Source organism: Ciconia boyciana, chromosome 28, assembly GCF_034638445.1.
Source record: "Ciconia boyciana chromosome 28, ASM3463844v1, whole genome shotgun sequence".
Taxonomy (NCBI): Eukaryota; Metazoa; Chordata; class Aves; order Ciconiiformes; family Ciconiidae; genus Ciconia; species Ciconia boyciana.
Window position 1 is genome coordinate 2,278,106 of NC_132961.1, and position 25,843 is coordinate 2,303,948.

Here is a 25,843-nt window from a genome sequence, read left to right on the forward strand (position 1 = left end):
CCCCAAGCCAGGCCAGGCTCCTTGTGCCCCTCAGCGTGGGAGGGAGCTGGGGGTACCCTTGAGCCGCCCCGCCCCCCCCCCCCCGGGGGCCGCCCTCACCTCACACGGGATCGGGCCCCCCTCCTGCCCAGTCATGCTGACTCGGACCGTGTGACAAACAGGGCCAAGGGCCAAGGCCACCCCGCCCTGCCCGGGCGCCTGGGTCCTTCCGGCCGGGGGGGGGGGATGCTGGGTGATGAGGTCCCTTCCCCGGCCGGGGGCGGGGCGGGCGGGGGGCCCCCATGCCTGGGTCCCCAGCGTGGGGCGGGCGCAGCCCGGGTGGCCGGGCCCCCTTTCCCCGCCCACCGGCGGCGGGATATAAACCTCCCGCGGGGCTTTGTGCGGGCAGAGCCGCGTTCTCGCTTCAACAGTGCTTGAACGGAACCGGCCCGCTCCCACCCCGCCGTCCGTCCGTCCATCCATCCATCCATCCATCCATCCATCCCGCCGCTGCATCCGTCCATCTGTCCACCCGTCTGCCGCTTTGTCTGCCCGCCATGGACTCCCAGATCCGCCAGAACTACCACCGTGACTGCGAGGCCGCCGTCAACCGCATGGCCAACATGGAGCTCCACGCCTCCTATGTCTACCTCTCCATGGTAGGGTCCCGGGGGTCGAGGGCCCCCCCCCCCCCCCGGGCCGTGGGACCCCCCCTGACCGCCCCCTGCACCCCGGGGCCATCCTGTCCTGAGCTGGTCGGCACCGGTTTTGGTGGAGGTGGAGCCGGTTTTGGTGGAGGCGGTGCTGCCTGTGAGGGCAAGATAAGGGGAGGATGGCAGGGAGGGGTCGGGGGGGAGTTTGGGGGGGGGGTCTCTTGGGCGGAGGTGGGGCTGGGGGCGTCCCTGCGGGAGTTGGGGAGCCGGGAGGGCATGTCGGGGGGCTCCCCAGGGTGCCTGCCCTGAGCTCCCCTGTCCTGCAGGCATTCTACTTCGAGCGAGACGACGTGGCGCTGCCTCGCCTGGGACGCTTCTTCCTGCAGCAGTCGCACGAGGAGCGGGAACATGCTGAGGGGCTGCTGCGCTTCCAGACACGCCGCGGTGGCCGTGTGCTGCTGCAGGACATCAAGGTGGGGTGCCTGGGCTGGACAAGGGGGGCACATCTGCCTGGGGGTGCCCAGGCTGAATGGGGGACATGGCTGCCTTGGCACACCTGGGCTGCACAGGGCCTGTGACCGTCCACGGGGTGACTGGCCCTGCCCCCTTCCCCAGAAGCCAGAGCGTGACGCCTGGGGCTCGGCGCTGGAGGCGGTGGAGGCGGCACTGCAGCTGGAGAAGTCGGTGAACCAGGCGCTGCTGGACCTGCACCACCTGGCTGCCGAGAAGGGGGACCCCCACGTGAGTTGCCCTCCGCCCCCCTGCAGGGTCTGGCCTCTTGAGACACTGCTGGGAGGTCCCCGTTCCTTTTCCCACACCCATCCCTGGGAGTCTGTGCCTGTGCTTGAGGGTCCTTGTCCCCATTCCCTGCGCCTCTGGGGTCTCTGCCTGGACTCGCTGGGACTTGCTTTCTTACCCCTGTACTACCTTGGGATCTCCAACTGTCCCTGAGGTCTCCCTCAGACCTCTGTCCCCTCCCTGTGGAGCTCCCCCCGCCCTGGCTGATGCCCCTCTCCCCGCAGCTCTGTGACTTCCTCGAGTCCCACTACCTGGACGAGCAGGTGAAGGCCATCAAGGCACTGGGGGACCACATCACCAACCTGCGGCGCCTGGCCACGGGTGCCGGGGGGCCGGGGGGAGCCCCGAGTGGCCTCGGCGAGTACCTCTTCGACCGCCTCAGCCTGGAGGAGCGCAGCTGAACCCCCGCATGGGCGGCCCCCTGGGACCCCCCCGTCCCAGGACTCCCCCCCCCCCCCTGCCCCCAGACCCTGTAACCCCCCTGCCCCATCCAAGGGGGCTCACCTGCTGGGGGTGGCCCCCCCAGCATGACTCCCAATAAAGGGTCTGCCCTTGCTCCCCGTCTGTCTCCTTTGAATGTCCCCCCTCGGGGGTCCCACTTCCCCCCACCCAGTGCTCTTGAGAGCTCGCTTGGGGGTCATGCTCGTCTTGGGGGGACGGGGTGCCTGCTGCCCCCCCGGCTGCGGGGGCGACGCCCGGGTGACATAGGGAGGGCTGGGGGGGCGGAGCGGGGCGGGCGGCTGGACGGACAGACGTGACTCAGCACCGGCGGGGGGGGATACCCCTCTGCAAGCGGCACCCCTGGGAAAACACCCGGGGGGGGGCAGGCCCCGAAGGCCTCTCGTCCCGGGAAGCGGGGCCGGGCGGGGACACACGACTCGGGGTGCCGGGGATGGCCGCGCGGAGGCCGTCGGGGGCTCGGAGCGATGGCGGCGGCTGCCCAGGGCCCTGCCGGGGAGCGCGGGGTGCGCTCGGGGCTTCCGGCAGAAGCGACGGTGTCCCCGCAGGATCAGAGTCGGCAGGGCTGCGTCCCGCGGCATGCCGGGAGCTGTAGTCTCCGGGCTGCCGGTTCACGACGCTGGCCGGCGTGCATGCCGGGAGGTGTAGTTCTCTGCCAGGGCCTCAGGGCAGACATGTTGATTTGCGGTGCATGCTGGGAGCTGTGGTTCTAGGCCAGGAGTTCCAGTCAGCCATGCCGTGCTCCGTGCGTGCCTCGGTTCGTCCCTTCCTCAGCCTCCAGGGACAGTGGGGGTGCCTCCAGTTTGTCTCTTCGGGACCCCTCCTACATCTCTGATTACATCCCAGAACTTTCTCTTCCCCTTTTGGATCCCACTGGTTCCTTCAACACCACTCCTGAGGCCTCCCTCGTGTCCTAACAGGCTTCTCCTAACTCCGTAGCCGCCTTTGGTCCTCTCTTGTTCCCTTGAAATCCCTCCTGAGGCCTTCTTCATGCCCCAGAGCACTCCTCTAGACCATCCAGGTGCCTCTATTCAGCCTCTTGCCCCCTGAGAATGTGCGTAGTCTGCTCAGATCCCCCTGGACACGCCATTGGGCAGCTCTGGAGGACAGCAGAACCCCTTGTGAGTCTCGGTGTTATCCCACAAGTGTGAGGTCGTTTACCCGGTGTGCGAGACGCCGATATATAGGGCAGAGGTATTTTATATCATGTCTGCACAGAGATGGGTGCTAGGTGGTGGTAGCTCTGCAAAGCTAGCACAAAGTTCGGTCATACAGTATTTATGCAGTCTAGTTATGCATAGGCATAAGTAATTACACAAAGCAGTTTTCTATTGGTCTACATTTCTCTTATTTCAACTTAAAGCTACAGTGCTACTTTCATATTCTGCGCATGCTCAGAAGTGAGGGGTCTCTGCTTGGGCCGGGGTCTCCAGCTCGAGGGGATGTGACTTTCAGTATTATAATGAGGAGAGTTTGCGTGAGGGTGCTTCTTATCATGCTTCTACTAGTAGTTTCAGATGGTTCCCAAAACATGGTAATTAGCTTTCATATTTCTCCAGGATGTGCTTTACTCCCAAGGACAGTAATGATTGTTTAGGTGTTCCCCTTTCCAGCCTGAATCCCCCTTATCGGCTTTACGTAAGCCCTGGCCTTCCACCAGCTCCTGTTAGACTACACCTGCGCTGGCAGATGGCCAGGGCATCGCTGTTGTTTCTGTGCTGCTGTACTGGACAGGCTGGAACTCCAGTATGAACTCAAGTCAAAGGGGCTGTAACCTGTGGATGAGTCCACGTGGGAGCAGGACACCCCAAAGTGTCTGTGGCCATGGACAAGCTGATGCCAGAGCAGGTACCTCTTAACACGTCTGTGGCCGTGGTTATGTCTGTGCTGCAGCAGGTACCTCTGAAGGGTTACTGGCCCAAGGATAAGTGCACACTGGAAAAAGGTACACCTCAAAGAATCTATAGCTGTAGGTAAGTCCATGCTGCAGCAGGTACGCCTTGAAGCATCAGTGGCTGTGCATGAAGTCATGCTGGAGCACCTGAAAGCGTGTGGCCATGGATAGACGCATGACAGAGCAGGTACACCCCTGGAGGGATTGCAGTTGTGGGTAAGGGCATGCTGGAACAGGTTTACTTCCGAAGGGACTGTGGCTGTGGGTGAGGCCATGCTGGAGCACAACAGCAGGTCTTTGGTAAGCAACCTATATCATGCATAACCTTGTAGTATGATAACTTTGACAAAGTTTGCATATGTAATCCCTTAGACATAAACCGTTGTCCAAGTCTGAGACTAAGATTGGGCCTAGCTGCACCTAAGCTCCATCAGGAGTTTAGAAAGCAAGGGGTCTACTCTGAACCTTGTGACTCAACAGGAGGGTCCTCTGAACCCTTTTGTATCCCCAGTCTCTCTACGAATCATTCTAACTCGAGTGTAACCCCATTTTCCTTTGTATGTTTCTTCCATGCAGTAGAGTGCACCTTGCCATTGAACTTTGTTAAGTTGCACTTTTACAACATCATATTAAAACCACTTTTTCCAATACCTTTGACAGCGATTTTTTTTTAAGCAATCTAAAGCGCTCTTTTGTGACAAACCGGTGTTGTTGGCAGGATGGCAAGTAGTATTGCTGTTTACTTATGGAAGCATGGAATAAGTCCGAGTCCCAAATTCTCAGAAGAATGGGCTCGTGATAAGTGGCGTGATTGGGAAGCCGTGAAAGAACAGCTAAAAGTGGCCAGGTACATATAAGGGATGGAAAAGGGAAAGGAATTATTGGCAAAAGGCTAGGTACCTGTTTAGAAGCTGCTTATCAGGATAGGAAAAAGAACAATAAAAAGGAGCAGCACCTAAAAGAAGAAATAGAAGGCAGAAAGGCAGCTGAATTAATACTGTCTTTGAAAACTGAGCAGCTGCAGAAACCATTACAGGAAGAAAAGGAGAAAACACAAAAGTTGGAAGAAAAGAGCGAGATGATGCTCAGGCAGCCCTGCATCCCCCTAATGCCATGCAAATTAGGAGACTCAGTGTCCCCAGAGGATTGGGATGGTGATATGGGGTGATCCAGATGACCGTGAAAAAGAACACGCTAACCCACTACCCCTTCTGGACTCCTCTGAATATAAGACTAGGCCCATTACTAAAGTGGAATACTCTGAAGGACCTCGAGGAGGTGGTCAGTGATATAGTATGCAAAGCACTCCATGGGATGCATTACAACTGGCAAAATTACAAGAGAAGTACAGCAGAAAGCCATGTGAAAGTGAGTATTTGTGGTGTGTCTGCCTCAGCGGTGGTGACCGAATAACGTTGAGTGGAGATGAAGCAAACTGTTATTGGGGTCCAGGAATGTTCTTAAACCTAGGACCTGACCCGACAGATGAAGCCCATTCTATCACCAGTAGGGTAGCCTGCTGGGCTGGGCGAATAGATGCCTTGGATTGAGGTGAACCTTCTGTAAGTCCCATCATTCCGTAAGTGAACTCGCCACTGCCATCACCAAAGCCACCTGCATATGCATAAACGTGGAGAGCCCGGTGATACCCCAATATCTGCTACTGTAGATTATAACAGGCTAAAGTCACTACTTAGGGGAGCCCCTGATTTTAGAATTAGGCAATTCTTAAACATTATTTAATTGCAAAATGGCATCAGGTTAGAAGAGACACAGGGCAAAATGAGGAACTTGATGGTGATGATCCCCACAGACAACTCCCTACAGGGGCAGAATGAATGCATGGTATTGTAAATCATAGCCATTAAATGGGGTGGGATGATCTGTTGACCGAGAAATCGGACCCAAGATCCCGAACAGGAGACCAGCGAGTGTGGCCAGTAAAACAAAAACCCCCACAGGGAACAGGAAATAAACCAAGGGAAACTAAAGACCCACGAGCAGAGTCTCAGGAGTAGAGAAATGAACTGTGAAGGAGCTGCAGGGCCGAGGCTGAGCCAGTCGGCCAATCAGCCTCGGCCCCGCAGCTTGGCCACTCGCTTTCGGCCCCGCAGCTCGGCCGCTCGGCTGCTTGGCCCCGCAGCTCGGCCGCTCGGTTTCGGCCCTGCAGCTCAGCTGCTCGGCAGCTCAGCCTCAGCTCTGCAGCCCGGCCGCTCGGCCTCGGCCCTGCAGCTCGGCCTCTCGGCTGGTCGGCCTCAGCCCTGCAGGTTGGCCGCTTGCCCTTGGCCCTGCATCTCCGCCACTCAGCTGCTTGCCCGCTCGGCCTCGGCCCTGCAGCTCAGCCGCTCGGCTGCTCAGCCTTGGCCCTGCATCTTGGCCGCTCGGCCTTGGCCCTGCAGCTCAGCTGCTCGCCCACTCGGCCTCGGCCCTGCAGCTCAGCCGTTTGGCCTCGGCCCTGCAGGTCGGCCACTCGGCCGCTCGGCTTTGGCCCTGCAGCTTGGCTGCATGGCCGCTCGGCTGCTCGGCCACTCGGCCTCGGCCCTGCATTTTGGCTGCTTGGCTGCTCGGCCTCGGCCCTGCAGCTCGGCCGCTTGGTCGTTCGGCCTCGGCCCTGCAGCTCGGCCGCTTGGCCGCTCGGCCTCGGCCCTGCAGGTTGGCCGCTCAGCTGCTTGGCCTTGGCCCTGCAGCTCGGCCGAGCTTGTCTGCTTGTCTCTCCTCAGTGCTCACCTGCATCTCTGCTCTGATGTGGGAGTTGAGGAAAGGCACTGCCATCTACCCAGCCCAGGCACGCCGCTCCTCGGCTCTGTCCTCTGTCAGGAAGCAGTGTCATCTCTCCTGCCTCTCAAGGCATGTTCTCTAGTGGCAGCAGTACAGGTTTTTCCCTGCACACACACACACACACACACACACGTGCACACACCGCCCCCCCCCAAAGAACAACGAAGCAGAGTCAGAGCTGCGTTTCTTAGAAAGCAATGGGGGTGGGGGGGAAGTGCAGTTAGAACTGGGGTTCTCAGAGAGCTACAAAACAAAAGCCAAGCTGACATAACACAGAGGTAAGATGGTGCACAGGAATGCTGAGGAGAGAACTCACACAGCACACAAGGCATGAATGTCAGAATCTATTTTCTACTGACGTCAAAATTAAAAATAATAGCACCCTTTGCAACACTAAGCACAGTCTAGTCATCTTGACTTTTCTTTCCAATCTCCCACCACCTCCAGCACACTGTTCAACCCCCTCAGCCTGTGTGCCTCGTTTTCCTTCTTTTTTATGACAGTGAAACTTCTGGTTGTGAGGTGGTGTCCAAAGTACAGCTATCTATTCAAGACAGTTTAGTTTAGTTCAAAGAATATTTAGGCTGGACTGAATCAGCTTCTGCTTCTGTTTCTGGAAACCATCAGTCTTGTGCTTACAGCCCGGAAATAAAATGAACCAAAGTACATGGGGCCTGCAGAAACAGGAAAATATTTGAGAAAAGGTTCAGTGGGAAAATTGTTGTTTGTCTGTGGGGCATCCAGGCAAGTGACTCAGCTCCAAGAAAGTGGCCCTATCCCCAGGGTGGCCTCTTCTGTCTCAGTCCCATCGGAATCATGGAGGCAACAAGTACAATACAGGATGAAGAATCTGGACTGTCACATGGAACGTGATTGTACAAAGTGCATGTGATGCACTGGAAGTTTATTTGTTTAAACTGTGAGTTAAAGAAGGTGTACAGTTGCCTGAATATGAGCCTACCACAGCCGCTCGGGCGCTCGGCCCTGCAGCTCGGCCGTTCAGCCGCTTGGCCGCTCGGCCCTGCAGCTCGGCTGTTTGGCCGCTGGGTCCTGCAGATTGGCCACTCGGCCGCTCAGCCCTGCAGCTTGGCCCTGCAGCTCGGCCACTTGGCCCTGCAGCTTGGCCGCTTGGCCGCTTGGCCCTGCAGCTCGGCCGTTCGGCCACTCGGCACTGGGCCCTGCAGCTCGGCCGTTCGGCCACTCGGCCACTGGGCCCTGCAGCTCGGCCGTTCGGCCACTCGGCCACTGGGCCCTGCAGCTCGGCCCTGCAGCTTGGCCGTTCGTCCACTCGGCCACTGGGCCCTGCAGCTCGGCCCTGCAGCTCGGCCGTTCAGCCGCTTGGCCGCTCGGCCCTGCAGCTCAGCTGTTTGGCCGCTGGGTCCTGCAGATTGGCCGCTCGGCCGCTCAGCCCTGCAGCTTGGCCCTGCAGCTCGGCCACTTGGCCCTGCAGCTTGGCCGCTTGGCCCTGCAGCTTGGCCGTTCGGCCACTCGGCACTGGGCCCTGCAGCTCGGCCGTTCGGCCACTCGGCACTGGGCCCTGCAGCTCGGCCCTGCAGCTCGGCTGCTCTGCCCTGCAGCTCGGCCCTGCAGCTCGGCCGCTCGGCTGCCCTGCCCTGTAGCTTGACCCTGCAGCTCGGCCCTGCAGCTCGGCCGCTCGGCCATTCGGCCGCTTGGCTGCTCGGCCCTGCAGTTCGGCTGTTTGGCCGCTTGAAGAACAAGAGGATGATGGAGGACGTTTACAAGAGCATAATCATTTTCTCTTCTTTTGGCATTACAGGCACCCAAGGCCAGCACGAGGATATCCGTGTCGACCGTCAGCAGAGGAAGGAAGCTTCTTTTGGAGACTGAGGCGATGAAGCAGAGTCCTTATTTGTTCTGTTTGATTTTCAACGTGGGTGCGGGGAGGGCCTGGGACATGCCAAACATGGTCCCAGACAGGGGAGCTGTCTGTTACATGGGAGACTATGAGAGATATCATGGACACCACTGGACTGGCATCCTGTAAGGATGGTTTCACATGTTTTCTTGTTTAGAGGCCAACCTCGGCTTTGGGCTGTACAATAAAGTCTGCCAGACCGGTGCCAGCTTGGCGGCAGCATCTGCCCACGGCAGCGCCAGCTTGGTGGTGGTGTCTGCCCATGCCGGTGCCAGGTTGCTGGCTGTGTCTGGCTTGTGAGGGTTGGGGTAATTGGCCCCCTGTTCCCGATGGGCTCCAGCTGTGGCCCGGGGCAGCACAGGTGGGACCCATGAGGTGAGGATGGGGCTGGGCCAAGGGTTTAAAAAGGGCTGAGGATGGGGCTGGCCCTGCTGTGCCCAGGGGCTCTATGTGGGGAGGGGGCTGCCTAGGCATGCCTGCCTGTGGGATCTGGCTGAGGAGTGAAATGAAGGGGCTTTCCCCAGGCAGCTGCCTCCAGCAAGGAGCAGCCGGTCCCCGCAGCTGGGAAGGATCCCTCCCAGCTGGCCCCGACAGAGCGCACCACCAGCGCGCGGTGCCGGGAGCTCGGTGCCCCCATGGGCCGCACACATGAGCCACCGTGTCTCTGGGAAGCCTCTTGGGAGAGGAGCATCGGGGCACCTGGGCGGGTGAGGCAGCCGGCACTGTGGAGGAGGAAGGGGCAGGGGCCGAGAGAGAAGCCCCGGGGTGCTGAAGGTCTCCCGGCGGTGGCAGGAGCTGCGGTGAGTCGCGCATCCCTCGCGTGCCTCCGGGCCCCTCTCTGCCGTGCTTCTCCAGACCTCTGCCTGCCTCCTTGCCTGTACCTGCCTCTGTTTCCCTTTCAGGCTGTTTGGCTCCCCAAAGCTTTTTGCCCTTCTGCTAGCGCTGCCCTCCACGCCGTCACCTTCTACATTTCCTTTCTATGCCTCTCCCTTTCCAGCTCCCCACCTGCTGCTATTTCACTCTTCCCACGCTGCCTTCTTCTGCATTGCTGGTGAAAATGGCATTTCTAGGTCTCCCTCTACGCAGCAACCTGTCTCTCTCTTTTCAGTGGCTCCCTCTGCTCTGCACCCGGTCTACTTTTTTTCTAGTTAACTGTCCCTATTTTTCAAATTTTTACTCTCATAATTCTTTTATTTTTGAAATTTTGTTTCTAGGTGTACTCTTACCTTGTTTTCTGTCTCCCTTTTAAAATGTTTTCCTGTATCCTGTCGGTTTTAAAATTTTCATTCTGTGTCTACTTTTGTCAAGATGTCTCTCCCTGTTTAATTGTTTCTTGTCTGTCCTGTACCCCGTTGCTTTTAAATTTTCTTTCCTTGTCTATCTTTATCCAGTTTGCTGTCCTCATTTTTTAATTTGTTCTAGTCTGTCCTGTACCCAGTTGCCTCTAAAATTTTATTTCTATGTCTCCATCTATGTAGGTTTTTTGTTATTTTTGTAATTTTTTCCTCTTTTAATGTCTTTTGAATTGAAAAAAACTTTCAAATTTTTGTTTCTATGTTCACTTTTATGTATTTTTTCTGTCTCTATTATTTACTTTTTTCCTATCTGTACTGTATATTGTGTCTTTGAAATTTTTTTCTGTCTACTTTTACCCACATGTCTATTTTTTTATTATTTCCAGACTTCCCTGTGTCACGTTGCTTTTGAATTTTTTTCTACATCTACTTTTATCCAGTTCACTGTCTTTATTTTTTATTTCATGCTCGTCTGTGCCATACCATGTCGCTTTTTCAAATTTGGTTTCTGTGTCTTTGTTTAGTTTGCTGTCCCTATATTTTTTCCTCCTTTAATGCCTTTGTGTTTCAATTTTTTTCTATGTCTGCTTTTATCTAGTTTGCTATCCCTGTTTTTACATTTTTTCTCCTCTGCCTTGTACCCTTTTGCTTTTTAATTTTTCTTTCTATGTTGACTTTTATCAAGCCATCTATCCCTGTTTTTTAATTCTATCTTTCTTGTGACATACTCTGTTGCTTCTTAAATTTTCTTTGGTGTTTTTTTCTCTTCTCTCCATTCATCCTGAGGCTTTAGAGGGTCTCCTCGGCGTGCTGTTATTTCTGAAGCGTAATTTGTACCCCTCTCGCTTTGTAAGAACGTCTCCTCCCTCTTCCTCCGAGCAGTCTCTTTGTCCTCTCCTCCATCTCGCTTGCCTCCAGCGGGTCAGCGTCTCCCTCATGACCTCCGTACTCTGTTCAAATCCCCTCCCGAGTACCTTTGTACCCGAGTACCCCCTCCCGAGTACCTTTTGTTCAAATCCCCTCCCGAGTACCACAGTGTGAGTACCTTTGTACTCGGGAGAGCCCTCAAGCCGCCTTCTGTCTCTCTGGCCATCTCGGCACCCCTCTGTTTCTGTTGTGACGCTTCCTGCGAGCGCCCTTGTGGTCCATGGCCATCCTTTAGTTCTGCAGCGGGCTTTGTATCTTTATTCTTCAGAGACAACGCTTCCTCAGGCTTTCATTTTCCCTCAGAGCACTCTTACCTTCCCTCTGCCATGTCAGATGCCTCTGTTTGGTCCCCGGTTCCCTGAGGACATCTCTACTCTGTTCAGATCCCCTCCCGAGTACCTCATGGTGTCAGCAATCCTTTGTCTGTTTGTCCACATTTCCCCTACCCCCCGGAGCCCCCTCGTTCCTGTCATGACGCCTCCCGAGACTGTCCTCGTGCCCCATGGCACCCTTTGAGCTCTGCAGCCTTCTTTGTGTGTCTCTTATTCAGACAGAACCCCTCCTCAGGCTTTTGTTGTGCCCCACAGCTCTCTTAACTTATTCACTGCCATCTAGGATGTCTCCGTTCGGTCGCTCATCCCCTGAGGACATTGCTGGGACACCCTCTTGAGTTTTGCATTGCCTGCCAGAGCCGCCTTCTGTCTCTCTCTCTCTCGCTCTCGGCACCCTTCTTCTGCCGTCACCGTGCCTCCTGAGGCCGTCCTCGTGCCCCGCAGCCCTCTGTGGCTCTGTAGCGCAATTTGCACCCTTCTTGCTCCCGAGAACCATTCCCGATGATGTCTTTCATCTCCAGAGCACTCATGTTGTCCTCTCTGCTAGCTAGGACACCTCTGTTCAGTCCCTGGTCCCCTGAGGACATCTGTAGTCTGTTCAAATCCCCTCTGGACTTTTTCATCGTGTCCTCAAGCCTTCTTTTGCCTGTCCCTCTCAGAAGCCCTCTGCTACTGTCACAATGCCTTCCGAGCAGCACGTTTTTAGCTCCGTAAGCCCCCTTTGGACTCACTTTGTTGCAATTGCACCTCTCCTAAGATCTCTGTTCCTAAAAAAGAGTGTTCTTGTTCTTTTCTGTGCCATCTTGGATGCCTCTGGAGACTTTCCTTGTGCTCCACAGCATTTTGGTAGCACTTTACCTCCCTTTTAGGGGTCTCTCTTGTGACACCTCTGCTGCCAGTCATTGTGCCTCCCAAGACCTTCTTTGCGTCCCACAGACCTGTTTTTGCTCCATAGTGGACTTTGATCCTCTCTCGTTACCTCCGAACCCCATCCTCCGGTTGGTTTGTGACTGGAGCGCTCTTATCCTGTCTGCCATCTAGGGTGCCTCTATTTGGTCCCTGGCCTCCTGAGGCCATATCTACTCTGTTCACATCCCCTCCAGACTTCCTCCTTGTGTCCCTGAGCCGCCTTTGTTCTCTCTGGCCCTTTTGGGACCCCTCTGATGGTGTCACGATGCCTATCGATGCCTTCAAGGTTGCCCTTGGCACACTTTTAGTTTTGTAGCGGACCTTGCACACCTCTTCTTCCCTCAGAAGACTTCCTGAGTCCATAGCTGTGACGCAGCCCAGACATTCTGTCCTCTCTTCCCTCTAGCTGTGCCTCTCTTTGTTCCCTGGCCCTCTGATGACATGTTTACTTGATTCAGATCCCCTCTGGATTTAATCGTCGTGTCCCCAGTCCTTTTTCTGCCTCTCTGGCTCCCTCAGGACATTTTTTCTCCCAGTCACGATGCCTCCCGAGACCTTGCTTGTGCTCCACGTCCATCTTGTAGCAATTTGAGCTGTAGAGCACTCATTTGTTCCTCTAAGCTATCTAGGATCCCTGTGTTCAGTGCCTGGCCACCTGAGACCATCTGTACTCCGTTCAGATGATCACCCGAGTTCCTCCTTGTTGTCCCAAGCCGCCTTTTGTCTGTCAGCCCCCCCTCAACATCCCTTTCTTCACAGTCACGATGCCTCCTGAGACTTTCTTTGTTCTCCACAGCACCTTGTAGCATATTATCTTGCTTTCTGTCTGTCTTGTTCCATCAGAGCCTCCCATCTTTCTTTGCTACGCAGCGTTCCTTTATCTTTCTCTCTGCCATCAAGGGTGTCTCTGTGTTTGGTCCCTCTCTTGCTCAGTCATCTCTAGTTTGCCTAGATGCCCTCCTGAGGCACCTCACTGTGTCTCTAAGCCTTCTTTTCTTACCCCACCCACCCCAGGCCATTACCTGTTTGGGGCGGGCGCCCGCCCACCCGGAGCGTTGCCCGTTTGCCCTGTGTGGGTCCACAGTGTGAGTATCTATGATGTGTGTGCGCTAATCCCTTTCAGAGTGTGTCAGAGGGTCAGGATTTTGTTCTGTTTGGTGTCATGTTCCGTTTTGTGCGTTTGCTGAAGATTTGAGTTTTGTGTGGGAGGAAGCCAGCTATCTTAGTGGTTTTGGGATAAGGTGGGGTACATGTGTTTTAAGGTCATACCTTCTTTGCCAGGTGTTTTGAACCAATTGTATCTGATTTTCCTAGTGACTCACAAAGGGGTTTGAGGCACACCGATGGCGGGTGCTGTCGCCAAAAGGCAAAGCAGGGTCATAGCAGAGTCTTCCGTTTCTGGAGGTCTGACTCAGCCATCTCCTGCATAAATTTCTGTTATGTAGCAATGGGGATGGTAGCTTTCTTTTGATTTCCTGAAGAACAAGAGGCTGATGGAGCACGTTATAACGTGCATAGCACGTTAAATATAAGAGCATGATCACTTTCTCTTCCTTTGGCAGAACAGGCACCCAAGGCCAGCCCGCATTCAAGGAACAGCACGAGGATATCCGTGTCGACCGTCAACGGAGGAAGGAAGCTTCTTTTGGAGGCCGAGGCGATGAAGCAGAGTCCTTATTTGTTCTGTTTGATTTTCAGCGTGGGTGCAGGGAGGGCCTGGGACATGCCAAACATGGTCCTGGACAGGGGAGCTGTCTATTACATGGGAGGCTGCGAGAGCTATCATGGACACCACTGGGCTGGCATTAGAACCCGGTGCTTGGCTTGACCGACCTGGGAGAACCATCCTGCTGTCTGAAGTAATGAATACTTCTGCACTGAGCTTTTAATAGCTCGGTCTGCATCACCTTTGGCTTTTCCTCACTGAGCTTGTATTTTGGCAAGAAGCATCTCTCATCCAGCATTTGGGTCTGAGGGGTCTCCATTAGACTTTGGGCACCTGTCCTGTCATACTCGGTATCTGTTTGCACTCGGGTCTCCTGTAACTCCTACGCAGTTTTGTCTTAAGACTTTATAGTGCAGTGTGATCTCATAGTAGCGTTCTGCATGCAAGCAGCTACGGGCAGCCCGGTCTCCTGCGCCATATACGTCAGCGCTCCCGTGCGAGCGTGCTGCCTCCTGAGGGGTTCTCTGTGCTGCAGTTCGTGGAGTCATTTGGGAGTTATTTGTCCATAAAGGAAGAGTCTGTGGTTACACCAGCCACGGTCATTCGCTACCCGTACCTCTTTTGGCCTACCGGTCTCTGCCTATATTCGAGTCATCTGGCAGTAACTGTAGTTTTTGTGTGTCGGTGGGTGGTTTGACTTCTTCTTGCAGTTGAAGTAATAGATCTAGGCTAAGCAGGATGGTTGAGCCTCAGGCCGTGGCCTGCTTGGTGTTGCCTCTGGATCGACAATTAAGTTGAGACAGGTGGGTGTTTGTGGGGAAGCAAGTAGTATATAAATCTTCAATGGCAGGAGGACGATGTATCGTATTTTAATCTTAGGGTTTTTCCCTTGGTTTTGTTCCTCTCTCGCTCTCTTGTTGTTTTCCTTCTCTTTACAATTTATTAATATTATTTTGTTCCAATTATTAAAGTGTTCTTATTTCAACTCACAAGTTTTCTTATTTTTGCTCTTCCGATTCTTTCCCCCATCCCACCGGGGCGGGAGGGTGAGCGAGCGGCCGTGTGGTACTTAACTGCTGACTGGGGCTAAACCACAACAGTCCTTTTTGGCGCCCAATGTTGGGGCACGAATGGTTTGAGATAATAACAGATTAACCAGAGCATATTAAGGAATTCAGATCTGTTAATAGTTGCGGGTCACAATATGGATTCATCTGTTCTCGATATTGGTTTATCTGATCTGCACCGTGCTCATTTCTTTGCTGTACATGTTAAAGATCAGTGTTGGTTTTTGCAGTTTCCTGTGCTCTGCAGTGGTTAGTGATGTTTTGCCTGGGAGATTTGTTATTAAAACAGTGACCTTGAGTTTACTTTGGCATCTAATTTTCATACTGAAACCATTACCGTATGTTGGGTACCACCTCATGAAGACAATTAGCAATTATACTTCTTCCTCTGAGAGGGTTTTTTTAATGGAGGAAATACAAAATGGCACCTTCACTACCTTCTTCTACAATGTTTCCTCCTTTGTTACAATAACTTTTCAGTATCTTGAACATCCTTGGGTAGTTAAGATACGTCTATCGGTATCGCTTGGGAATATTGTTTTGGTTTTGTCTAAGGTTAGTAAGCAATTTAAGAATATCATCCAGAGATCTGCCCCAAGGCTGGTCTGTCTTTGCCACGCAGCACTCCTTTATCTTTCTCTGCCACCGAGGGTGTCTCTATTTGGTTCCTCTCTCGTTCAGTCATCTCTGGTTTGCCTAGATGCCCTCCTGAGACTCCAAGGCCCTCACTGGGTCTCCAAGCCTTCTTTTCTTACTCTGCTTTCTCCTCATTCCTCTACTGTCTATAACAATGTCATCTGAGTCCTTTCTTGTACTCCACAACACTCTTGTAGCACTTTGGCTCCATTTTGATTTTTTTGGTTTGTTTGTTTTGTGCACTTCAGAGTGCTCTTATCCTACTCTTTGCCATCTAGGATGCCTTCATTCAGCGCTCGGCCTCCTGATGACATCTGTACTTGGTTGAAAACCCCTTCAGAGTTCCTCATTGTTATCTCTGAGGCTTCTTGGGTCTCTCGGGACTCCTCTGCTCCCTTTACCAAGGTCTCATGAGACATCTCCTATGCCCCAGAGCCCTGTTTTCGATGGGCAGGGCACTTTGCACCCCTCTCTTCCCCTCAGAACCCTTCCTGAGTCTGCGTCTGTTACCCGGGTCAGTCTATGACCAGGAGAGCTCATAGAAGGCTCCCTTAGGCTGTCATTGTTATAAAGTGGTTGGCTCGTAGTCAAATTGCATGCGATAGGAAAGCTATGCATGAGGCTCCTTGTACCCACAACTGTCTTTGTTCCTTGATAAATGAGTCTGTGAAAAGCCATCTGCTATTCACGTGTCAATCACATGATCGGTGTTCCAAGCTCATATGCATCGATGCTCACTGTGCCACTCGCCTTCTTTGTGGGTTCTCAGGGAACAGATCGGAACTGGAGGAGCTGTTGGCCCAGCCGCGGCTCAGGCCTTTACCTCCTTTGGAGCCTGTACCAACCTATTGCTAGTTTGGTTAAGAGGTCAAGTGCATCCATCACACTCCACCCCGTGACTACAGTCAATCTGCTTTATCGACTCATGAAGCAGTAGCACGGTTACCTCTTGCCTCTATGTCATAAATATGTGATGTATTGCAGATCAGTGGTAAGAGTCCAATTATTTGATAAGCTGTTTAGTTTAAGTGTCCTAATTAATGTGAGTTATATACTCTTTTATGTACAGAATCAATTGATTGTATGCGTTTTACCTCCTGAATTGATGTAATTTGTTCCATTTTTTGCCAAGCTTTGATATACAGAACGATTATAAGCAATAAACATAGTAAGGTTAAAACTAACAACTACAATAGGATGCAATGTAATCAATTTGCCCAGATCAATGTTGACCAGAGGGTTTTCCCCTCGTTAATGCGTAGGGGTGGTGTTGTAGCAGGGTGATCTGTTTGCAACTTCAATTTACATTGGGGGCATTCTGTAAGGATGGTTTCACATGTTTTCCTGTTTAGAGGCCAACCTCAGCTGTGGGCTGTAAAATAAAGTGCTTCTCAGCCTGTGTGGCCTAATTTTTGATGTAATCATTCTCCCTGTCGGTACCATTTGGGATCTGGTATATCTCCTGTTTTTGTTCCCCTAATGCTGGCTAGTACATCTACTTGTTGGTGATTCATTTTGTGGCTGGTTGGTCATTGTTTACATGGCCTTTTACCCATCCTAGTTTAAAGGGTGCCTGTTTGGCTATATCTAATAGTAATTGCCAGTCTTCAGTTCTCCAAACTGGGGAGCTATATACTTTCCAATTTAGGGCTTCCTATTGACAAAGCCATTGTGTGGCACCTGCCCACACGGCCTAGGAGTCGACATAAGATAACTTTTGCTCCGTTTTGTGCTGCTAGAACAACTGCCCTTAGTTTTCCCACTTGTGCACTACCTTCCCCACCTTCTATTACTTGTTTGCTGGTGGTAACTTCTAATGCAGCGGCTTTAGTACCGCCGTTTGCCATTTACCCTCTTTGCTGAGGCATTGGTAAACCAAATGCCTTTGGTCAGTGTCTTCTCAGTGAGGGGAGGTGCATTGAGAATCGGTGAGGGTTTACATGGCTCTCTTGGTGCTAGCGGGTCAGTGTTTACAGGTATTTGTAATTTGGACATTTTTGTATGTCCTTCAGTCAATTGCATTTCATCTGCTACTCCCATCAGGTAGGTGTACCATTTTCTGGTGGTGGGTTTCTGTGCAGTACCTTCTGGTGGAGAAGTTTCCTAGATTGGGGCATCTGTAACTGTTCTATTTTACTTAGGGTGGTCGGTGGGATTGCTGCACTACCTGCAATCTACCAAGTACCTAAAAAGTTTACTTCTCTACTCGGTCCCTGACATTTTTCTAGTGGGATTTCAATTCTAGTGGGAAGCTGTCGCTTCCCCCACCTTTTCAGTGGAGATCCCTCTGATTAGGATATCATCTATATATTGGTACAGTTTCACATCTTGAGGGAGTGAGACCGTAAGAACTCGGCGAGCGCAGCATGAGCAATCGTGGGTGAATGTTTATATCCCTGTGGGAGTCTGTTAAAAGTGTCTTGTATGCCTTTCCAAGTAAAAGCAGATTTCTCTTTATCCTCCTCCTGCAAGGGGACCATAAACAACATATCTTTCACATCTAGCACTGCCGTCCGTGGGTGTGCGGCCGGTTGTAGCGTGGCTGTTAAAGTTGCAGTAACGGCTGCAGCCGTTAGCAGAGCTGTGTTGGCATTTAGGCACCGATAATCAATTGTCAGACACCATCTCCCATTCGGCTTTTTGAACTGGCCAGACCGGTGAATTGTATGGGGAGTGGGTTCTAGAAATAATGTGCCATTTTTCCAAGTCTGCTATTACTTTGGAAATTCAGTTTCGTGCCACAGCAGAAATGGGGTATCGGAGTACATTAGTAGCCTTGGAATCTGGGAGCGCAGGGGCCGTGCGGAGTACGTGCGCTGCATTCTCCCACTTTCTATGGGGGTTAGGGTTGCTATTTGAACTGCAGGACCATACGCTGCTGTCAGGCAGGTGCCAGGTTCAGCTGTTCAAAACAGCAAAACTCAAAACATTTTCACTGTGATCTCTGATTGCAAAGCAAGTAGACAACATGCACTTCTCGCTCGGGAGCCATAAATTAACTTTCACGGCTTGGCAAGTAACACTCGCTCTGTTCACTCCAGTTATTTTAACTGTCTGCCCAGTAGGCTACCCTACTGGTGATAGAATGGCCTTCATCTGTCAGGTTGGGTCCTAGGTTTAAGAAAATTCCTGGACCCCAATAACAGTTTGCTTTGTCTCTGCTCAACATTATTTGGTCACCACCGCTGAGGCAGACACACCGCAAATATTCAGTTTCAGTTTCACGTGGCTTTCTGCTGTATTTCTCTTGTAAATTTTGCCAGTTGTAATGCATCCCACGGAGTGCTTTGCATACTATATCGCTGACTGCCTCCTCGAGGTCCTTCAGAGTATTCTGCTTTAATAATGGGCCCAGTCTTATATTTGGAGGAGTCTGGAAAGGGTAGTGGGTTAACATTTTCTTCTTCACGGTCACCTGGATCACCCCAGTATCACCATCCCAATCCTCTGGGGACGCTATGAGTTTCCTAATTGGCATGGTATTAGGGGGATGCAGGGCTGAATGAGCATCATCTTGATCTTTTCTTCCAGCTTTTGTGTTTTCTCCTTTTCTTCCTGTAATGGTTTCTGCAGCTGCTCAGTTTTCAAAGACAGTATTAATTCAGCTGCCTTTCTGCCTTCTATTTCTTCTTTTAGGTGCTGCTCCTTTTTATTGTTCTTTTTCCTATTTTGATAAGCAGCTTCTAAACAGGTACCTAGCATTTTGCCAATCATTCCTTTCCCTTTTCAATCCTTTATATGTCCCCTGGCCTCTTTTAGCTGTTCTTTCATGGCTTCCTAATCATGCCACTTATCACGAGCCCATTCTTCTGAGAATTTGGGACTCGGACTTATTCCATGCTTCCGTAAGTAAACAGCAATACTACTTGCCATCCTGCCAATGACACGAGTTTGTTGCAAAAGAGCGCTTAAGATTGCTTAAAAAAAATAAATCACTGTCAAAGGTATTGGAAAAAGTGGTTTTAATATAATGTTGTAAAAGTGCAACTTAAAGTTCAGGGGCAAGGTTCACTCTATTAATTACTGCATGGAAGAAACATACAAAGGAAAATCAGGTTACACTCAAGTTAGAATGATTCGTAGAGAGACCGGGAATACAAAAGGGTACGGAGGACCCTCCTGTTGAGTCACAAGGTTCGGAGTAGACCCCTTGCTTTCTAAACTCCTGATGGAGCTTAGGTGCGGCTAGGTCCAATTTTAGTCTCAGACTTGGACAACAGTTTATGTCTAAGGGATTACATATGCAAAATTTATCAATGTTGCCATACTACAAGGTTATGCGTGATATAGGTCACTTACTAAAGATCTGCTGTTGGCAAAAGCTCTCTCTGCCTCGAGGAGCAACCTTGAGAGGTGTCCCAGCTCAAGGGGAGGTCACCGCTATACAGCCACGCTGCCTAGCAGGGAGAGCTCAAAGGCAGCTCACTTTGGCTGTCATATTTATAGATAAAGTGGCTGGCTCATAGTCAAATTACACACGATAGGAAAGCTATGTGTGAGGCTCCTCGTACCCACAACTTTCTTTGTTCCTTGCTAAATGAGTCTTGGAAAGGCCATCCGGTATTCACGTGTCAATTGCATGATCGATGTTCCAAGCTCATATACATCATAAGACAGCTCAGGTTGGGTTACTGCTGCACTTGCACTGCTTCTTGTAAGGCTTGTCCTGCGTTGGTTCAGGTGGTTCCTGCTATAGTCATTCCCATAGCATGCAACTCAAATCCTGGGTTACAACAATTTAAAGGTATTTCCATTACAGTCTCCACCCCTGGTCCCTTTGGATCAGACCATTGGGTTTAACATTGCAATGAGCTCCTGCTCTGGCTTGGACTTATCCACAGACTGTGGTCCCTTAGGGGAGTACCTGCTCCAAGTGGAGCCTCATCTATGAGCCAGTCTCTCCAGGGTTCTAGCTGCTGCAGCATGGACTTATGCACAGCCACAGTCGCTTTGAGGTGCTGCGTTCCCATGTGGCCTTCTCCGTGGGCCACCGTGCCTTCAGATATATATGCGCTCCAGCACGGCCTCGCCCACAGCCACAGTCCCTTCAGAAGTAAACCTACTCCAATGTGCCCTTACCAACGGCTGCAATCCCTCCAGGGGTGCACCTGCTCTGCCGTGGGTTTATCTATGGCCACATGCTTTCAGGTGCTCCAGCATGACCTCATGCACAGCCACTGATGCTTCAAGGCGTACCTGCTGCAGCATGGACTTATCTACAGCTATAGATTCTTTGAGGTGTACCTCTTTCCACCATGCACTTATCCTTGGGCCAGTATCCCTTCAGAGGTATACCTGCTGCAGCACAGAAATAAGCATGGCCACAGATGTGTCAAGAGGTACCTGCTGTGGTATCGGCTTATCCACGGCCACAGACACTTTGGGGTGTCCTGCTCCCACGTGGACTCATCCACAGGTCACAGCCCTTTTGACTTGAGTTCACAATGGAGTTCCAGCCTGTCCAGTACAGCAGCACAGAAACAACAGCGATGCCCTGGCCATCTGCCAGCGCAGGTGTAGTCTAACAGGAGCTGGTGGAAGGCCAGGGCTTACGTAAAGCCGATAAGGGAGATTCAGACTGGAAATGGGAACGTCTAAACAAGCATTACTGTCCCTGGGAGAGAAGCACATCCTGGAGAAATATGAAAGCTAATTACCATGTTTTGGGAACCATCTGAACCTACTAGTAGAAGCATGATAAGAAGCACCCTCACGCAAACTGTCCTTATTATAATCCTAAAAGTCACACCCCTCGAGCTGGAGACCCCGGCCCAAGCAGAGAGCCCTCACCTCTGAGCGTGCACAGCATATTAAAGTAGCACTGTAGCTTTAGGTTGAAGTAAGAGGAATGTAGACCAATAGAAAACTGCTTTGTGTAATTACTTATGCCTATGTATAACTAGACCGTATAAATACTGTACCTGCATCACCGAACTTTGCGCTAGCTTTGCGGAGCTACCGCCTAGCACCCATCTCTGCGCAGACATGAAATAAAAATACCTCTGCCCTGTGCGTATATTGGCGTCTCGCACACCGGGCAAACGACCTCACGCTTGTGGGATAACGGTTTTGGCACCCCAGATGGGACCGAGCTGACAGCCTCGCCCGGTTCGTCTCGCCGCATCCGACGGGGAGAAGAGGCCTGAGCAGACTCCAGCGCGCACCGACCTGTTGACTGGGGACGCCTTCAGCTCCTCTCCTGCAGTCGGGCGGTAAGCGACACAACGGTGCAATGCTAGTGAAAAGAGGTATTTTTGGGGGACATGAGAAAAGGGGCGTAGGGACAAGATCTCTCGGGAAGCAGGCACCCTCTGTTCTGTTCTGGGCTCTGCATAAGACGCACCAGGAAAGATACGTGGCAGTAGCGTAGTTCTGTTTGTTTCTACACGCTGTCCTGTTCAACAGAGGGAGACGTCCCTCATTTGGTTTGTGTAGAAACGTTGGGTTTTTCGGCACCGATACAGGCACTGCCGCTTCCCAGGAGGCACCCCTTTGCTCTCCTCTAGGATGCATCCTGAAGCATTGCAATAAATTTGGGGGGGATCCCACGACTAAAAATCAGCTAAAACTATATTGTAATCAACGGTGGCCACGATATCCATTGGAAGATGGTGAAAAATGGCCTGAGAATGGATCCTTGAAATATAACACTATATCGGAATTAATGTTGTGTTGTCTGAGAACTGAAAAATGGGATGAAATGCCTTACGTGGATATGTTTTTTTCGTTAAGACGCGATTGGGATATTAGGCAGAAAGGTGGTTTAGTGGATTCTAAACATCAGGTTGGAATATATGCGTTAAAAGAGAAAAAGGGAAAAACCTCGTTGTATCGAATCGGAAAATTCAGAAGAGGATATTCAGCTGTTGGTAGCTCCCCCAAAACAGCCAGAATCTGATAGCTCAAGCGATAACGGAGTTGTGAGTGCTATCTCTAAAAGAACAAGGGGACAGAAACAGATAGTTCACGCTCCCCTCGCACAGGCTCTAGGGCCTGAAGGAAGAGCGGTATCCGTACACGTACCTTTTACTGCTTCTGATTTATTAAACTGGAAACAGGCAGTCAGATCCTATCGAAACAATCCAGAAGGAATGTATAGTACTGTTAATCATGACTCATAATCCTAACTGGGGAGATGTACAGGCTCTCCTAGAATATTTGTTTAACCCTGAGGAGAGGAGAACAATTTTAGAGAAGGCTAGAGAGGGACTGGTCCAACAATGTGTGTGTGTGTGGGGGGTGCCTAATACCATTATGTACCTCCCGAAAAAGGATCCGGAGTGGGATCCAAACACAAGCGTGAGGGATTACAGAGGGTAAAGGAATATCCAAAGTTAATTGTGTATGGGATTCAACATGGAGTGCAAAAGCCTAAGAATTTATCTAAACTATCTGAAGTAAGGCAGGGGGATAAGGAAAGTCCGTCAGCCTTCTCTGAGAGATTGTGCGAAGTCGCTCGAAAACGGACAGATCTCGATCCGGAAGATGATAGCAATTCAAAGTTATTTAACACGCTGTTTGTTGGTCAAGCGGCAGCAGATATAAGAAAGAGATTACAAAAGGTAGAGGGCGAGGATAGCATGACAGTGTCGCAGTTCTTGTCAATCGCGTATAAGGTACGTAATAATTGGGAGGAAACAGAAGAGAAGGAGAAGCGGGGACGAGTAACGCCGCAAGCTTCTTTGTTGGCTGCCTTGACAGAAACACAAGAAAAAGGGAGAGAAAATACACGAGGTGAATTTTGTGGGCGAGGAAGGGGCCGTAGAAATAATAGTAGAAATGGTTATGACATTCCCCTGGGAATGAATCGGCGTGCAAATTGTAAGCGAGAGGGCCGTTGGAAAAAAGATTGTCCACGCCGTCTGAGTAATCTCGGGAAAGAGAGACAGAAGGCGGCGTTGGAGTCGTGACGGAGATTGGGTTGGACTGAAGGGGGCCGGAGGAATCTATGAAAGTTTCCCCAGACGATCCTCTGGTTCCAGTCAAGCTGGGGAATTAAATAATAGATGTTTTATTTTTAATTGATAGTGGAGCCACACATGCTGTGGTAACTAGTTGTAGGGGACCCTTAAGCAGAACTAAAATAAGCGTTGTTGGTGCAACAGGGAAAAAGACTTTAAGGCTGTTTTTACAACCTATGGAATATTCCATTGGAAACACTAAATGAACTCATGAATTCCTTTATATGCCAGAATGCCCCCTACCTTTGCTTGGGTGGGATTTACTTGTAAACTGAATGCACAACTAACTTTTCCTGAAGACTCTGTTCAGTTGCATATTCCTCCAGAGACTGCCTGGAAAGCCCAGATATGTTTGTTTATCGAGAAAGATCCTAATGAAAAAATGAATATTTCAGAGGACATACTGAATGCGGTCATACCCCTGGCGTGGGCATCGGAGATACCCGGACGAGCAAAGAACGCGACCCTGGGAAAGACCGAACTGAAACCAGGAGCTCAACCGGTAAGAAAGAAACAATACCCCGTTAAGCCGGAGGCCCGAAAAGGATTGAACCTATAATAAGCTCCTTTTTAGAACATGGATTGTTACGGGAGCGTCAATCGGAGTTTAATACTCCCATCCTACCTGTAAAGAAGCCCCATTCTTCTGAATATAGACCGGTACGGGACTTAAGGAGAAATTAACGCAAGGACAGTAGATGTCCACCCTGCGGTTCCAAATCCATATACCCTTCTTACTACAATCCCTAACAGTAATACTTATTTTGCAGTGTTAGATTTAAAGGATGCCGCCTTCTGTATACCTGTGGATGAGCAGAGCCAGACCATCTTCGCCTTTGAATGGGAGAACGCAACTCCAGGACGAAAGACGCAACTCTGCTGAACTGTCCTTCCCCAGGGATTCAAGAACTGCCCTACCTCGTTTGGTAAGGTACCGGCCAAAGAATTGCAACTATGGCAAAACTATCACGATGCTGTAACGTTGTTGCAATATGTTGATGATTTGCTAATTGGTTCTGACAGTTAGGAGGCACGTCTGGAAGCCACCACCAGTTTGCTTAACTTTCTGGGCTTGGCAGGGTATCCGGTTTCTAAGAAAAAGGCTCAGATTGGGGGGGAAAAAGAAGGTGCAATATATGGGGTTTGAAATCGCCAAAGGACAGAGAGAATTAAGTACGGAGAGAAAAGAGGCCACTTGTAGAATTGCTGTACCGACATCAGAGAAGCAATTAAGAGGATTTCTGGGGATGGCCGGGTGGCGTCGCTTATGGATTCCCGATTTTGGACTAATTGCCAAACCACTGTATGCTGCTGCGAAAGGACCCGAGGGGGTTCTCGAATGGACACCTGAACGTAGGAAGAGTTTTGATGAAATTAAAAGGAAGCTCACGGAGGCTTCTGCTTTGGGACTCCCGAATTTGAGGAAACCCTTCCAATTACATGTACATGAACGACAGCGAGCGGCATTAGGAGTTTTGACACAAAGGTTGGGGAGCTGGAAAAGACCGGTGGGATACTTTTCAAAGCAATTAGATGAAGTCAGTAAAGGTTGGCCTGCTTGTTTGAAGGCAGTAGCAGCTACCGCAACCTTAGTTGAAGAATCTCAGAAGTTGACGTTAGGCCAACCGATTACTGTATTTGTACCTCGCGCAGTGTCTTCTTTCCTTGAAAATAAAGGGCATTAGCGGATCTCCCTACGCAGGTTAGCTAAATATCAAGCTGCGCTGCTGGAACAAGATGATGTTGTAATCTCCCCGACCTCTGCTCTAAATCCTACAACTCTGTTCCTGATTTCCAAATCCGGTGAATTGCATCGTGACTGCTTAACAACCATCAAACAAGCGTATTGTAGTAGGCCTGATCTGCGAGACAAACCCCTACCAAATGCAGAACCGGAGTTATTTACCGATGGAAGCGGTTTTATGTTGGAAGGAAGACGGAAAGCTGGATATGCAGCGGTAACACATTCTCGGGCCTTAGAAGCTAAATCTTCGCCTAGTAATACATCTGCTCAAAAGGCAGAATTGGTTGCGCTAACACGAGCTTCGGAGCTTAGTCAGGGAAAGCGAGTCAATATTTACACAGATTCTAAGTATGCATGCGGAGCAGTGCACACACGTGGGACAATTTGGAAAGAAAGAAGACTATTAAGTTCACACGGGACTCCGATCGAATATGGAACAGAAATAACGAAGCTCTTACAGGCAGTCCTTCAACCGAAGGAGGTTGCTATAATGCATCGTAAAGCACATCAGAAGGGAAACAATGAAATCACGAAGGGAAATCGAAAAGCAGACCCGTTAGCAAAAGAAGCAGCATTGCAGAAATCAAAATTTGAAGGGGCTTTAATTCCAGTACCCCTTTGGAATTATCCGCCCCCACAATATACCGAGAAGCAAAATCAATTGGCAGAGCAATTAGATTGTTCTACAAGCGATCGGGGTTGGTGGGTGACACCACTGAAGCAATTATTAATTTATGAAAAGATGATGGAAATTCTACTCGAGAAACTGCACCAAGAAACACACTCGGGAGCAGATGCATTAGTACTCATTGCCAAAAGACACGTCATTGGGCCAAGAACACAAAGCCTAGCAGATATAATAGTTAAAA

The 25,843-nt window shown here is 51.1% G+C and overlaps 1 protein-coding gene and 1 long non-coding RNA gene across 3 annotated transcripts; both read left to right on the top strand.

The window, feature by feature from the left end:
* Nucleotides 1–346: 346 nt before the first annotated feature.
* LOC140644717 (ferritin, higher subunit-like) lies at nucleotides 347–1,986 on the top strand. The gene is made up of 4 exons (XM_072847779.1): nucleotides 347–638; nucleotides 959–1,105; nucleotides 1,248–1,373; nucleotides 1,655–1,986. Exons 1-4 carry the CDS (start codon nucleotides 537–539, stop codon nucleotides 1,829–1,831), a joined length of 552 nt encoding a protein of 183 aa, XP_072703880.1. The 5' UTR covers nucleotides 347–536; the 3' UTR covers nucleotides 1,832–1,986.
* A 5,840-nt stretch (nucleotides 1,987–7,826) lies between these two features.
* On the top strand, nucleotides 7,827–16,620 carry LOC140644729 (uncharacterized). Of its 2 annotated transcripts, none has more exons than XR_012039823.1 (3): nucleotides 7,827–9,237; nucleotides 12,915–12,985; nucleotides 13,463–16,620. It is a non-coding gene; the product is annotated as an uncharacterized lncRNA (long non-coding RNA). The 2 variants fall into 2 exon arrangements; XR_012039824.1 differs by having other exon boundaries at nucleotides 13,468–16,620.
* Nucleotides 16,621–25,843: the final 9,223 nt, after the last annotated feature.

Excerpts from the sequence above, each read along its gene's own strand:
- LOC140644717 (XM_072847779.1), top strand. The coding sequence starts at position 537 with ATGGACTCCCAGATCCGCCAGAACTACCACCGTGACTGCGAGGCCGCC. Across the intron at positions 639-958 it reads CCTATGTCTACCTCTCCATG|GCATTCTACTTCGAGCGAGA; the intron begins GTAGGGTCCCGG and ends CCTGTCCTGCAG. Across the intron at positions 1,374-1,654 it reads CCGAGAAGGGGGACCCCCAC|CTCTGTGACTTCCTCGAGTC; the intron begins GTGAGTTGCCCT and ends CTCTCCCCGCAG.